Here is a 12,202-nt window from a genome sequence, read left to right on the forward strand (position 1 = left end):
TGGTGGGTGGCAGGGGGCACAAGCCACTGGCCTCATAGCCCACCAGTTACACACATAATGAGCAAACTGGCTGCCTGGTTTCCCTCCAGAGCAACCTTCTACAGAGGACATGTGGAACCTCCACAGAACCTGTGCATGGGTGCAGAGGTTGAGAGCCAGGCAGGGATACAAGAGTACCAGGTGGACAGGGCTTTCCATCCTACATGTGCACACATCCAGTCACCTCTGTGCACCTGCACACTTGTGTGCACCCTCCTCTCCTTGTGTGCATACACAGGAACCCAACCAAAGCCCATGCACCCATCCCAGCCTGCCTTTATCCTTGAGTACAAATACACTTCTGCATGCACACATCTGACCGCCTTTCCTCCATGTGTTCACACACCCAGCCTCCTTTGTTCCTACATGTGTGCACACCTGCAGGTGCATATGCCAGCCCTCTTGCTCTGTGTGTACACATAAACACTTGTGCCCACAAAATCAGCCCTCCTCTTACCTCAATGCACACACTCCTGCAAATACACCAATGTGAAATGCATACATGGGGGTCCCACTGTCATCCGTGAGTGCACACTGATGGATACACACACCTTGCCCCTCCCCTTTTGCAAGTACACGTGCACACACAACCCTGGCTCCTCTCCTACTTGTGCACACACACTCCGACCCATTTCCAGTGTGCGCATCAGTGTGCACACACACACACACACACACACACACACCGGCCAAGTGCGCACAAATGCACACACACCCTGGGCCCCTGTCTTCCATGTGCGCACATAGGCACCCACCGCATGCTCAGGTTCTCCGTGTGCGCGCATGTGCACACCCCTAATGGCTTCTCTTCCCCGCGCGCGCGCAACTTTGCAGGCCGACGCTAGTCCCTGAGTCTCCAACCCCCGCGCCGCCGCTTGGCGCGCGCGCACGCGCAGCCCATCCCCCTCCTTTGGAGCCAAGCGCGGGCAGCTCGGCGGGAGGAGGAGGACGGAGTTGAAGGCGCGAAAACGCGCGCAGGCGCGCTGCGGGAGCCGGGTCCGCCCACGTCACCGCGCCGCGCACGTCACGCCGCCCGACGCCCGCTCGGCAGGGTGAGCCCCGCGCCCGGCGCCTTGCAGGGCAGGACCCCGGGCCGGAGTGCGCGTCGGGACCGCCCGCGTGTCCGCGCCCTCGTGTCCGAGCCCGCGTGTCCTTGTCCGCGCCCTCGTATCCATCCCCGCGTGTCTGCGCGCGACTGCCAGCCAGGTGCGGCGGGCAGGGGGCCGGCGAGGGCCGGGGTCCCGGGTGGGGCGCGGACACGCGGGGCACCCAGCCGTCCCCAGTCCCCCTTGCCCGCCGCGTGTGCGCTCCTCTCCTGTCTCTTTGCCTCCCGCTCCCGGTCCTGGGCACCGCCGTCGGAGGTTCCCAGGTGACCCGGCCTTGGGGTCGGGGGTCCTGGGTCTCTCTCTGGAGGGGCCTGCGGGTGGCCTTCTAGTGGAACAGCAGCGCCGTCGTCTGCACCGGCGGCGATCAGTGTCGGCCTGAGCGCACAGGGTCCAGGGGTCTGGGGTGCATGGGGGCGGCGCTGATCCCGACTTGGCCTGCCTGACTGCCGGTTCCGGCGCGCGGGAGGCGCTCGCGGCGAGGCGGCCGCGGCCTAGTGACAGGCTGGAGGCCGGACCCCGGAAGCCCACCTGTCAGAGTTACCGGCTGGCTGAGTGGGCGAACAGAGCGAGCCAGCGGGACCCCGACACTCTTTGGGGTGCGCTTTTGCGCAGGAACAGCGGGGCTTCGCCCAGGCGATGGCCAGGGGTCCCCAGCTGCGCCCTGGGTGCGCGGGCGCAGGCTGGGTGCCAGGCCCTATCGGGTGCCGAGCCTTTGTGTGGGCGTCGGGGAGGATGGCGGTATGCAAGGAGCGGACGGGGCATCCTAATGTTGGATGCATTTCCATTCTTTGACATGACTTCTAAAATCCCTGGTGTGGGGTTTAATTTGCCAGCTGCGCTTTGAGGATGGAGTGTGGGTTTAGAAAGGGAAGTGCCTGCTACCTAGAGGGGCAGTCAGGATGGTGATGGTACTGGGGGAAATGCTAATATTTTATTAATTTCTTTTTTCATTCTTTCTTATTTCTCGTTTTTCCTTCCCTCTTACCAGAAAAATCATTTTTCTTCTCTGGAGGGTGAACATTTATAGCATTGATTTCACGGATCTGGTAACATGGCAAAAGATGTAAGTATATTTGCTTGGTTTTACAGACAGATGTTTGCCTAGCACTACATTCTTTGTCGTTGTCCCACTTTATTTCAGAATGACAACACGAACTATAGCACTATTTACTACCAGACTTTTAAAGCGAACGGCACAGTATAAAGGTGAAAAAGATGAAAGAAATCGAATAGCTTTTAGAGAGACGTGTGTGATCTGCTGATGCACCTGGTTCTTGCAGTCTTGACCACCAGTGACAGGTGTTGCATGAAGCTTAAATGACGGCACTTACTTTTTCTTCATCTCCTCAGACTGCGTTGACTTACAAGTAGAATATCTTTGTTGAAGGCCCCCTGCGCAGTGAGATGGAGAGCGGGGCCCAGGGGCTGCTGGTCGAGCGCAGGATGACTCCAAGCACCTGTCTGGTGGAGAATGTGGGAAGTTAGCTTTGATCGACCAAGTGCTTAGCACTTGTTTTGGCCCCTTTTTTCCTCAGAAAATTGAAACTCGGTGATTAATGAAATGTAAAAAATCCTATTTTAGCTTGCTTTGTATTTGTCATGAAACCATAGAATATAGTGAATAATTTTTTTAACTTGTTCCAGGAAATAGGCTTCAGGTCTAAAATAGTCGATTTTATTGGTTATGTAGTTCTTACTGCACTTTGTAATGTCAGTAAAGTCACTGAACGCCAGTTCTATCCGTTAGTGTTTCTCAGAATGCATTTACACATTAATGAGAAGAGGCTGTTTATTTATTAACTTATCATACTCAGTTGTAGGTACTGCTCAGATAAATGGCATCTACCTGAAACACAGCTAGAGGGAGTAAAAATGTGCCCACATCTAGGGAACCAAATAATAGGCATTATGCATTTTAATCATTAGGCATTTTCATCATTTCAGAAGTTTCAATAGTCTCTAAGAAGTCAGACCGAGAGCGCCCCACACTCTCACCGACCGTCGGGCACATACTCACATTTGGCTCCTGTCCTCTAGTGCGGAGTTCGGTTGGGTGGAGAGTGTGTATGAACACTCAGTTGCATCCTGTGTGGTGCGTTTTAAGTTCAAGTCGTAATCTGTGTATCAGGTTAGCTTGATTTTTATCATCTCTAATTGTATTTGTCAGTGAATTCCCCAAAGAGGCAAGATAGGTTAGTATGTGCTTTGTAACAGATTAATTAGGTATTGCATCTTTAAGAGACTACTGCTAGACCCCAGTGCCTCTGTTAGAGTGCAGTTGTGTGTTTCAGGACCGAGTTTATTTGCCCTTTTTATTACTAACTGATTAGAGGAGGGGGGACACTCCCTATTTGAGAGGCTCTCTCTGATTCCTGCTTGGCCTCTGGGGGATGGAAAGAGACAGTCGCCGTCCCTGCCGTCTGGTTGCAGGGAGATGGACACAGAAACAACCTCCGATATTCACTTTTGGAGAAGCCCCCCTGCGAAGTGCAGGGCAGCTCAGGGCCGCCTGGTGGCTAGATGGTGGGGCGGTTCCTCAGGAGCCAGGATTGGTTCCTGGGCGCTGTGATGGTGATGGGGTCGGGAAGCAGAGGCGAAGTGGCCTTCTCCAGTCCTGGGAGCTGGCTGGTGTTGGGAGTGACTGGAACCAGGCTTCCCCAGGGCTGGCGGGCCAGGCTGGAATTGGAGACTGGCCAAAGTAGGGTATTTACTTTACTTAGCCTTTTCTCTAATTACCTTATTTTTTAAAGTAGGGGAATGGCATTTGAGTTTGGAAAGATGACCTTGGCAGCCAGTGCGGGAGGGGAAAGTAGGAGTTGTTAATTTAAGCAGTGGTGCTTCAGTTTTTCTTAGGTGCGAGATCAAAGCTCACAAGCACAGGTGGGAGCCGAGCTACCCGGGTTGAAGGGGATGGGCTGGGACCCCAATTTTGCAGAGCTCTGGAGGCTTCGTGGGAGGCTGTTGGGGCCCAGAGACACTGGAGGGGGCAGGAGCAAGATCTTGGGGGTCACCGTGGAAGACAAATTTAGGGGACCAATGAGGTATTGGTCTGGCAGATTTGGGTGAGGAGGATGAGGGAAGTGGTGTGGCAGCTTCTTACCTCTAGTGAAGGTCCAGCAGGTTTCAAGGGTGTAGCCTGGGAAATGACTGGACAGGAGTGTGCCCGTTGATGGGGGGGGGTGAAGGGGCGGCAGGTACGGGTGGGTTTAAAAAGGCAGGAGCCACTGTTGATGGAGAGGGGAGGTGCTCTGGGCTGGGCGTCCTGGGTGGGGCAGCAGGTCGGGGGGGGGTGGGGGGGTGGGCAGCGATGATTCTTTTCCTGGCAGGTGGGCCGGACTACCCTTGGGCTGCTGGGCACAGACCCCTGCCTGCACCTAACCCGCCACAGTGTCTTCGTTGTAAGGGGCCCATGTCATCTGTCTTCTGGAGACACTTGGGGCTTCTCACCTGTCCTGTGGTAGAAGCGTCTCAGACTGGGACTCTGCACAAGCCAGGCCTACTGGTTCCTGTGAGCCTTTCATCTGCCTCGGTTCTTGGGGTGTGGGAAGCAGGCGGGGACGCCTGAAGTAATAACCCAACTCCCGTGTTCACACACCCGCGGTTGCTCTTTGTTGAGTGCCCGTGTCCAGCAGTGGGCTTCCCGTGAAGCTGGCAATTTGCGGGATACAGCCCCCGAGGAGTTGGACTGGAGGAAGCGGTGCCATGGTCACTGCACTCAGAGGGTGAGGAAGGGGCCACGGCGGCGTGTGGGGATCGGGGAGGAGCACGGGGCTGGGGCTCCTGTGAACCTTCCGGCTTCTCTTCCTAGAACACAGATTAAGTGTTTGTGTGTTTTTTTTAAAAGATATCTAGATAAATCACTAATGCCTTTGTTTAAAAAAACCCCACGTTTTCTAGCAATATATGAAAATAAGCCTGATTCCTTGGTGATTAGTAGTTAACATTTCATTTCAAAAGCGTGTCTCTTCAGCTGGAGTTGTGCTAGAATGTGTCTGTAAAATGGCAGGAACGAGTGGGCTGCCTGAGGCGTCCTCAGGGTGACTCCCTATCTGTCCTGCTGTTTGTCAGGTTTCACTCTGGTCAGACGGAGAAGGGAGACAGCACCTGGGCAGGTGTGGCGAGGAGGTGGAAGCCTGGGCTGCTCACAGACTCAAATGCCCACTCCTGCCTGTCTTTGGGAGGCCGGCCGGCCGGGCCTGGGCAGGAAAGGTGGCAGTGGGCCGTAGGCCACTGGAGCCTTCGCTTTTGCCTTCGATGTTGATTTATTTTAATTAAGTCGATATATGCTTGAGGTGAAGAACACAAATGGTAAAAGTTCAAATTCACTGTTTGTACATGGCATGGAGGAGGAGGAAGCAGAGAAGTCACAGAAGCACAGAGTGGAAGTTATAAAGGCCCCAAGCGTGGTCGCACTCAGAGTGACCACTATCAACAATTTTGGGAGTTTGTTCTAGAGATTTAATGTAAGACAATCAATGCCTGTTATTGGTATTGGAGGCAAGAATTCCCTTGCTGAGGGGACTGGCCTGCATAGTGACAGTGGTATTTCCCCCAGGCCCAAGGCGCCTGCAAGGCCACTCTGCTTTGTATTTGCTGACATCCTAGTGGGGGTTGGTGCCGCCTGGAAGAGATCTGCCATTTAACTTCCCGGGCTCTTCCATCATTGCCCTCGTGGGGTTGGGGGGCCCTTGCATGTGTGTGGCTGTGTGTGGATTCACGGGCCGCACGCAGGCTGTCCCCATGCAGGTGTTCTTACACCGGAAGCTCAGGGGCCATCCTTAGATGTGCATCCTAGAATGTTTTCCCACAATTCCTGTAGAGAGACTTTAGGGAGGTCAAAGGGCATGGCAGCGCGCCTGTCAGTCACTGCCCTGGCACTGCCTGTATCCGTGTTCCTGCAGCTGTGGGTCTGCCCCTCTGTCAGGTGGTCTTGGCACCCTCCTCGGTGAAGTCATTTTTTGTTTATTGATTGATAAAACTAGATATCTGTGAAGTCCCGTGGACACAGGTCATGTTTGGTAAGGTTTGCCTTGTTGAGAATGCAGTCACATTCCAGCACTGAGGAGGGCTTCTAAGGGAAAAGTAAACTTTAAAGTAAGTATAAGCGTTATCATTATTAGGTCTTATTAAAGGCCATAATTGTGTGAAGTAGAAAGTGGAAGGCATTTGACATGACAGTGTTCACATGTGCACACTCGTGTGTGTGTGTGTGCACGCACCCGTGTCCTTGCTTGGCTGCCCCCTTTCCCACCACCTTTTCCCAAATCTGTAGCTCTCCATGAGCAATTTGGTGCTGTTAGCATTCAGAAAACTGTAGGTATAAGATACAGGACCTGCATGGCAATCGTAGTTCTTTAAGAACTGGAGCTGGAATGGAGTGGTGGTCGGGGGAGTGTGGCCCCAAGAGGTTCAGATACTTTCTTAGGGTCACAGGCAAAGCCTGTGTCTCCAGCTCCCAGCCTCAGAAGTTCCTCATGGCCCAGGGAAGCAGATGCGGGAGCGCAGCGTTGCTGCCACCCCCACTGGGAAGGTCGTGTTCTTGTCCTTGTCCAGCGTTGTGAAAGTTTGTAAAGAACAGGGAGCTAGAGAATTGATTTTTAAAATTATAGGGATGCTCTTGCCAGAGGTGTTGAGTGGCTGGTTCAGACCTTGGGGGATATTCCTGGGACCTGCCCCTCCACACTTCAGGTGTGAGCGCAGAGGGGCAGCCTGGTTCGGCCAGTGAGTCCTGACCCAGACCTGGGGCCACCCGCCCTGTGCACTTGGCCTGAGGGTTTCTTGGGGGAGAAAGGTACCCTAAAATCCCAACGTGATCTTGGGGTGGGGACAGTGCTGGGACAGCTCCTGGCAGAGAGGGTGGCTGTGCAAGCTTTTATTTGGAGCTCCTGGGCCTCAGTTTTGAAAGCTGCCCTGTGAGTCCACTCATGTTCTGGAAAAATTCCTACAATGTATTCTTGAGAGCTGGAGACCAAAGAAAAATGCATCCTATCCAAGCTTTTGAGGGATGCTATAATGAGGCCTGGTTTAATACCAATAGGAGACTAATGAGCTTATCTAAAAATACTCGTCCTGAGTATCGTTTTACAGACCTAGACCTCAGTGATGCAGTTCAGAGCTGAAGAAACAACCCTGGTATGGCAGTAACCTGCTGTTTCCTCCAGTCTTTGATGAAGTGAGTTCTGGGGACACACACGGATTTGTACATTAAGTGCAGCCTTTTCTTTTGCCTGCCCTCACAGAGAAACTTCACATTTGAGATTAATAGGGTAGTAAGTAGCCCACATCACTTAGGTTTGAATAGAGGAGACATAGATGATGGTGTGCTTGTTTATGTACCAGGCTTTTCATGTTTCAGAATTTTTTTTTCTACGTGGAATGAAAATGGAGAACTCTGGGATGGCATTAAAAAGCAGAGAGTTAGAGCTTTTTCTTTTTAAAATAAATTTACTTATTTATTTAGTTTTAGAGAGGGGAAGGGAGGGAGAAAGAGAGGGAGAGAAACATCAATGTGCGGTTGCCTCTCACGCGCCCCCTACTGGGGACCTGGCCTGCAACCCAGGCATGTGCCCTGACTGGGAATTGAACCAGCAACCCTTTGGTTTGCAGGCTGGTACTCAACCACTGAGACACACCAGCCAGGGCCGAAAGTTATAGCTTAATTAAGTGTTGCCCTGAAACATCTTGCTTGAAAAGAAGTATTCTACAAATACTTGGTATAAAAATCAAAAGAAAAAGGATCTTCCCTTCTCATATTATCAATGCTTCAGCTGTGTACTTTTGGTGTGTAAAAAAGTGACCCTCTGAGTAGGCTGTGAAACAGTTGGGAAATTGGCCTGTGCTGTTGATGCTCAGCCTGACCTGCAGTGTGACTTCTAGGTGACATTTTCCTCACATAATCAACTCCTCAAAGAGCTCTTCTCTCTTCGTATTCAATAAATAATATTATTTTTCAATGTAGGACAACTAGAAAATTCTCATTTGTAATTGATGCCTGGTGTCTCTTTCCTGCATGTTTCATACTGTTCTAGAAGGAACTGGATTTCCAGGGAGAGTGAGCAAGGATGGGTTGGAGATGGCACGTGGCCATATCACACGTCCTGCACATATCACGGCCCTGTGGGTCCTTGCTGAGGGCACGAGACCTCTGGGGTACATGTTATCTGGGATGTGGGATGTCGGTGTTGGCTGAACTAGAGGGGGACTCATCCCTAGGCACCTTCTAATTCAAATGATTATCATTACCAGGTTATCGGCAGTAAGTAGTACGGATGCTGTGTCTGCGTGTTATTGGGCCTGGAAGGAGTTGGCCATGCTCCTGGAAGGAGCATGTGTTTGCTGACTGGCTGCGACTCTGCAGCCCCGATGCTGTGTGAGAACTTGCGTTTTTAGGCCAACTGTGGCTTTTCAGTTGTTGCACAGCTCATGGGTGCTGCTCAGATCTACTGCAGCCGATTTGGAGACTCCAGAATGAGTCTCAGAATAAGGGGTTGTGTTTGTTTGCCTCTTCCTCTCCAAGTCTGGTGTTTGAACTTAGGACCCTGTTCTTCAAATTCCTGTTTTAACTTGATCCAGTTTGAAAGGAAGTGCTTTTTTGGTGGAATGAAACCACTGTACATCCCCAGGTGCTAAAATTCAGCCCCTCCTAACACATGCACTTGAACTGTGCACTCTGGTGTCAGTCTCTATAACATCCCATCACCGAGGGCCTGAGGAAAGGAGAGCGAGCCTCTCTGCTAGGAAGTAACCAAGAAGGTAATTGTGCCTGTAAGTCAGAAAACCAGACAGTTCCCAGAGCCCAGCGTTTCCACAGCACCCCCCACCCCCAGCTCAGCTCTGCCCTGTGCCTCCCCTGCCTGGGTAACATGGGACAGGCTTGCTGCCTTCCTTCATGGTTCCTCTTGCAGGGGACTTTGTCATTCCCAGGTGGTTCTGTGTGACTGCAGTCTGTCCTCACCAAAGACGTGAGTTTTGTCTTGAATGAATGACAGTCCTGTCAACCCAACCAGCTTTTCTGTCACAATCCTTGGATTATCCCTTTAGCAGGATTTTTGCAAGTAAAAAGTTTGAAGCACTGAGAAAGTTCAAGGAATACTTCTTCTGTTTATAAAAGTAATGTTGATTGTATAAGAGTTAGCGAGTTCCAGGAAAGTGAAAAAATATCATCAGCCAGTATCTGAGATGAATTGTTGGGATTTTGCAGTGTATTCCCATTGGACTTTTATTTAGTTGTATATAATAAAGGTGTGTTTTACAAAGATGTAAATGTACTGTATGTTCCATTTTTAATCTTCCTTTTCTCTTTAATACAGTGTCAGTATTTCCATAGTCAGTCATTTTATCAACCACATTATTTTTGCAGCTGTATGTTTATTTGACATCTTGGGAAATTGTAGATGGTCAGTTATTGGAAAAGGGAGCTAAAATGGAAAATAATAAAGGTGATGCATACCTTAACGCATCATTTTAAATTCAAACAAATGTATTCTCAGTCCCCAATCCTGTGGCAGGCATGCGAAAGCCCTTTCTTGGTGGATGAGTCCACTTACTTGAGTCTCTTGCATAAACCGCACCCATAATATCCGGCTTTGATTTCTGTAGAATGGATGGAGAACATGAAAGACATTTAAAGACACCGATGTATCCTTCTAGATTGTTTGCAATTTTTTCCAGGCTTTTAATTACAAACACAACTGGTACAAATGGACCTTTAGAGACGAACACAGCTGAGTGTTGGATAGCATGCTGCTGAGAGTCCTAAAAGCCATCAGCATCTTAAAGAGTGGAGAATGTCAGTGAATTTGACAAGCCTCTATTCCACGCCGCATGTGCCTTCAGGCCCCAGCACTGGGGATGGCAGTGGTTTGCAGTTAAATCTTCAGTGTGCACAAATCCATGATGATGTCATGGGATAAATTCTTGAGAGTGTAATTCCGTACGGATGTGCGTGAGCGTGTGTGGATGTGCGTGAGTGTGCCAGGATATCTGTGGGCGTGCAAGCGCAGGTGTGATGCGGCACCTGTGTGCACTGTGTCTTTGAGGGGGTTACACTGCTTTCCGAGATGATTGTGCCACTTTTTCCTTATCTCCATCGGGTGACACATGCCCATTTCACTGTTGAGTTTCCTTTTCAACACTGAGTTTAAAGATAACCATTTAAAAACCCACAAACTTGCTCCATTCAATAGGTGAAATTTTAAATGGTATTTTTAGTTTGCTTTTTTTTTTTTAGAGAGAGAGGCGGGGAAGAGAGAGAGAAAGAGAAGGAGAGAAACACTGATGTGAGAGAGAATCATTGACTGGTTGCCTCTCCTGCGGGCCCTGATTCGGGATCTAACTCGCAGCCTAGTCATGAGCCCTGGGGCTGGGAATCCAGCTGTGATCTTTTGGTTTACGGGATGGTGCCCAACCCACTGAGCCACACTGGCCAGAGCTAGTTTGCATTTTGGGTTTAGAGATTGAATGCTTTCCTTTTAAAACACTGAATGGTTGAACAATCTCCCGTGATGTTGATTTGCATCCACTCTTTATAAGTGAAGGATATTAAACTTTTGTTCATTATTTCACAGCAAAGTGTTAACATTAATTTGCTTTTGTCATGCAGCAAGAGTTGTAGCTGTGAAGTCGCTTCAATATAAACTCACAGAGAACACACCTTGGATTTTAACACTGACCACAGATAGTCTTTAAGTACAATAGTTTAAATGTTTTTCCTTCACCTGAACAATTAGTATATATCTAGTTGTTCACCTTTATTCAGTGTGATCATCAGGACTCTCTGAGGCCCAAGTTCACAGCAGTTGTCTGTGTCCTAGTAGCTTCATGGCTGGACGGTTGCAGCGCAGCGTAAGTACAGCCTGTCCGGTCTCTTCGGCTGTTGCATAACGTCTCACTTCCTTGTGTCAAAGTATTAATCACTAGCAGTGCCTAGTATGGGTCTTATTATTCTGTCGTTTCATTTGCTTTTCAGAAGCATCAGGGTTTGAGTGAAAATGTCTTATGCCACTTGTATTGGTAGAACCTAAATCTTATTTTGTAGGGAAGAGGGGTGAAGAGGGAGACATTTATGTGAGAGTTCACTTCTGACTTTGTCTGGTGGCTGAGTTTGGAAATCAGTTATAAAGCCACACTTATCTTTTACCTGGCATACTTTTAGATTAATCCATATAAAAACGTTATTTATTCTTGGAGGACGTTAGTTATTTTCAAAATGCATGTTTTTTAAAATTTAGGTACCCTGTTTGAAATGATGTGCAGCATAAAAGATCCATGAGTCAATGCCATCCAAGGAAGTAGCATCGGAGCTGGGGTGGCCCGGAGCTGGGGTGGCCGTGGAGAACCTATTTCAGCCTCCTGGTGTGCCCCTCCCCCAACCCTCACGTGCAGCCCAGGCAGGAGGGAAGTCGGAAAATTAAACAATCTCGTGGGGTTTTGTAACTCGGAGAGCTTTGAAATTCTATCTGTAGACTTAGGTGTTGCAGAGCACTTCCAGGCCGGAAGTGGAGACGGGTGGAGGTGCCTTTCTCCCACGGATGTCACCCCTTCCTAACAAACTGTAAAGTGGCCTCTGTGGGAGCTGCACAATCAAGCCTTTCTTTGGGGTGGAAAGGGTAAGGAGTCGGTTAGGGTGGAGGCGGGTTTCTTTGGTGACTGCAGGCCCCGCCCTCATACGGTGATGGGGGCTTCACCTGCCCCATGGGCCTTTGTTGGAGTGCAATATTGGCAGGTGTTGACCGAGGTCCTAGAAATCCTGCCTAATCTGTATTTTATTTATTTATTTTTAGGTAGAGGGGAAAGGAAGGAGAAAGAGAGGAAGAGAAACATTGATGTGTAAGAGAAACATCAATTGATTGCTTCTCATGTGCACCCCAACCGAGAACCTGGCCTGCAACCCAGGCTTGTGCCATGATTGGGAATCGAACCAGTGACCTTTTGGTCCCCAGGCTAGCGTTCAATCCACTGAGCCACACTGACCAGGGCTAATCTGTATTTTTGAGTACTCCTTCCCCTGGGAAGGGAAAGGGCCAATGGTGGCAGGATGTGATGTTCTTGCCACAGCTCTC

General features: G+C 50.0%; 1 protein-coding gene across 1 annotated transcript in view; it reads left to right on the forward strand.

Annotated features, from left to right (window-relative positions):
* Positions 1 to 1,061: 1,061 nt before the first annotated feature.
* Positions 1,062 to 12,202, forward strand: part of TFDP1 (transcription factor Dp-1) — a 43,135-nt gene continuing 31,994 nt past the window's right edge. The window contains exons 1-2 of the mRNA XM_037042089.1: positions 1,062 to 1,242; positions 2,131 to 2,205. Of these exons, the coding sequence (XP_036897984.1) occupies positions 2,194 to 2,205 (12 nt within the window). The 5' untranslated portion in view covers positions 1,062 to 1,242; positions 2,131 to 2,193. The remainder of the gene's footprint in view (positions 1,243 to 2,130; positions 2,206 to 12,202) is intronic.

The sequence above is a fragment of the Sturnira hondurensis genome, unplaced genomic scaffold (genome assembly GCF_014824575.4).
Source record: "Sturnira hondurensis isolate 20B ecotype Veracruz unplaced genomic scaffold, ASM1482457v3 Scaffold0003681, whole genome shotgun sequence".
NCBI lineage: Eukaryota > Metazoa > Chordata > Mammalia > Chiroptera > Phyllostomidae > Sturnira > Sturnira hondurensis.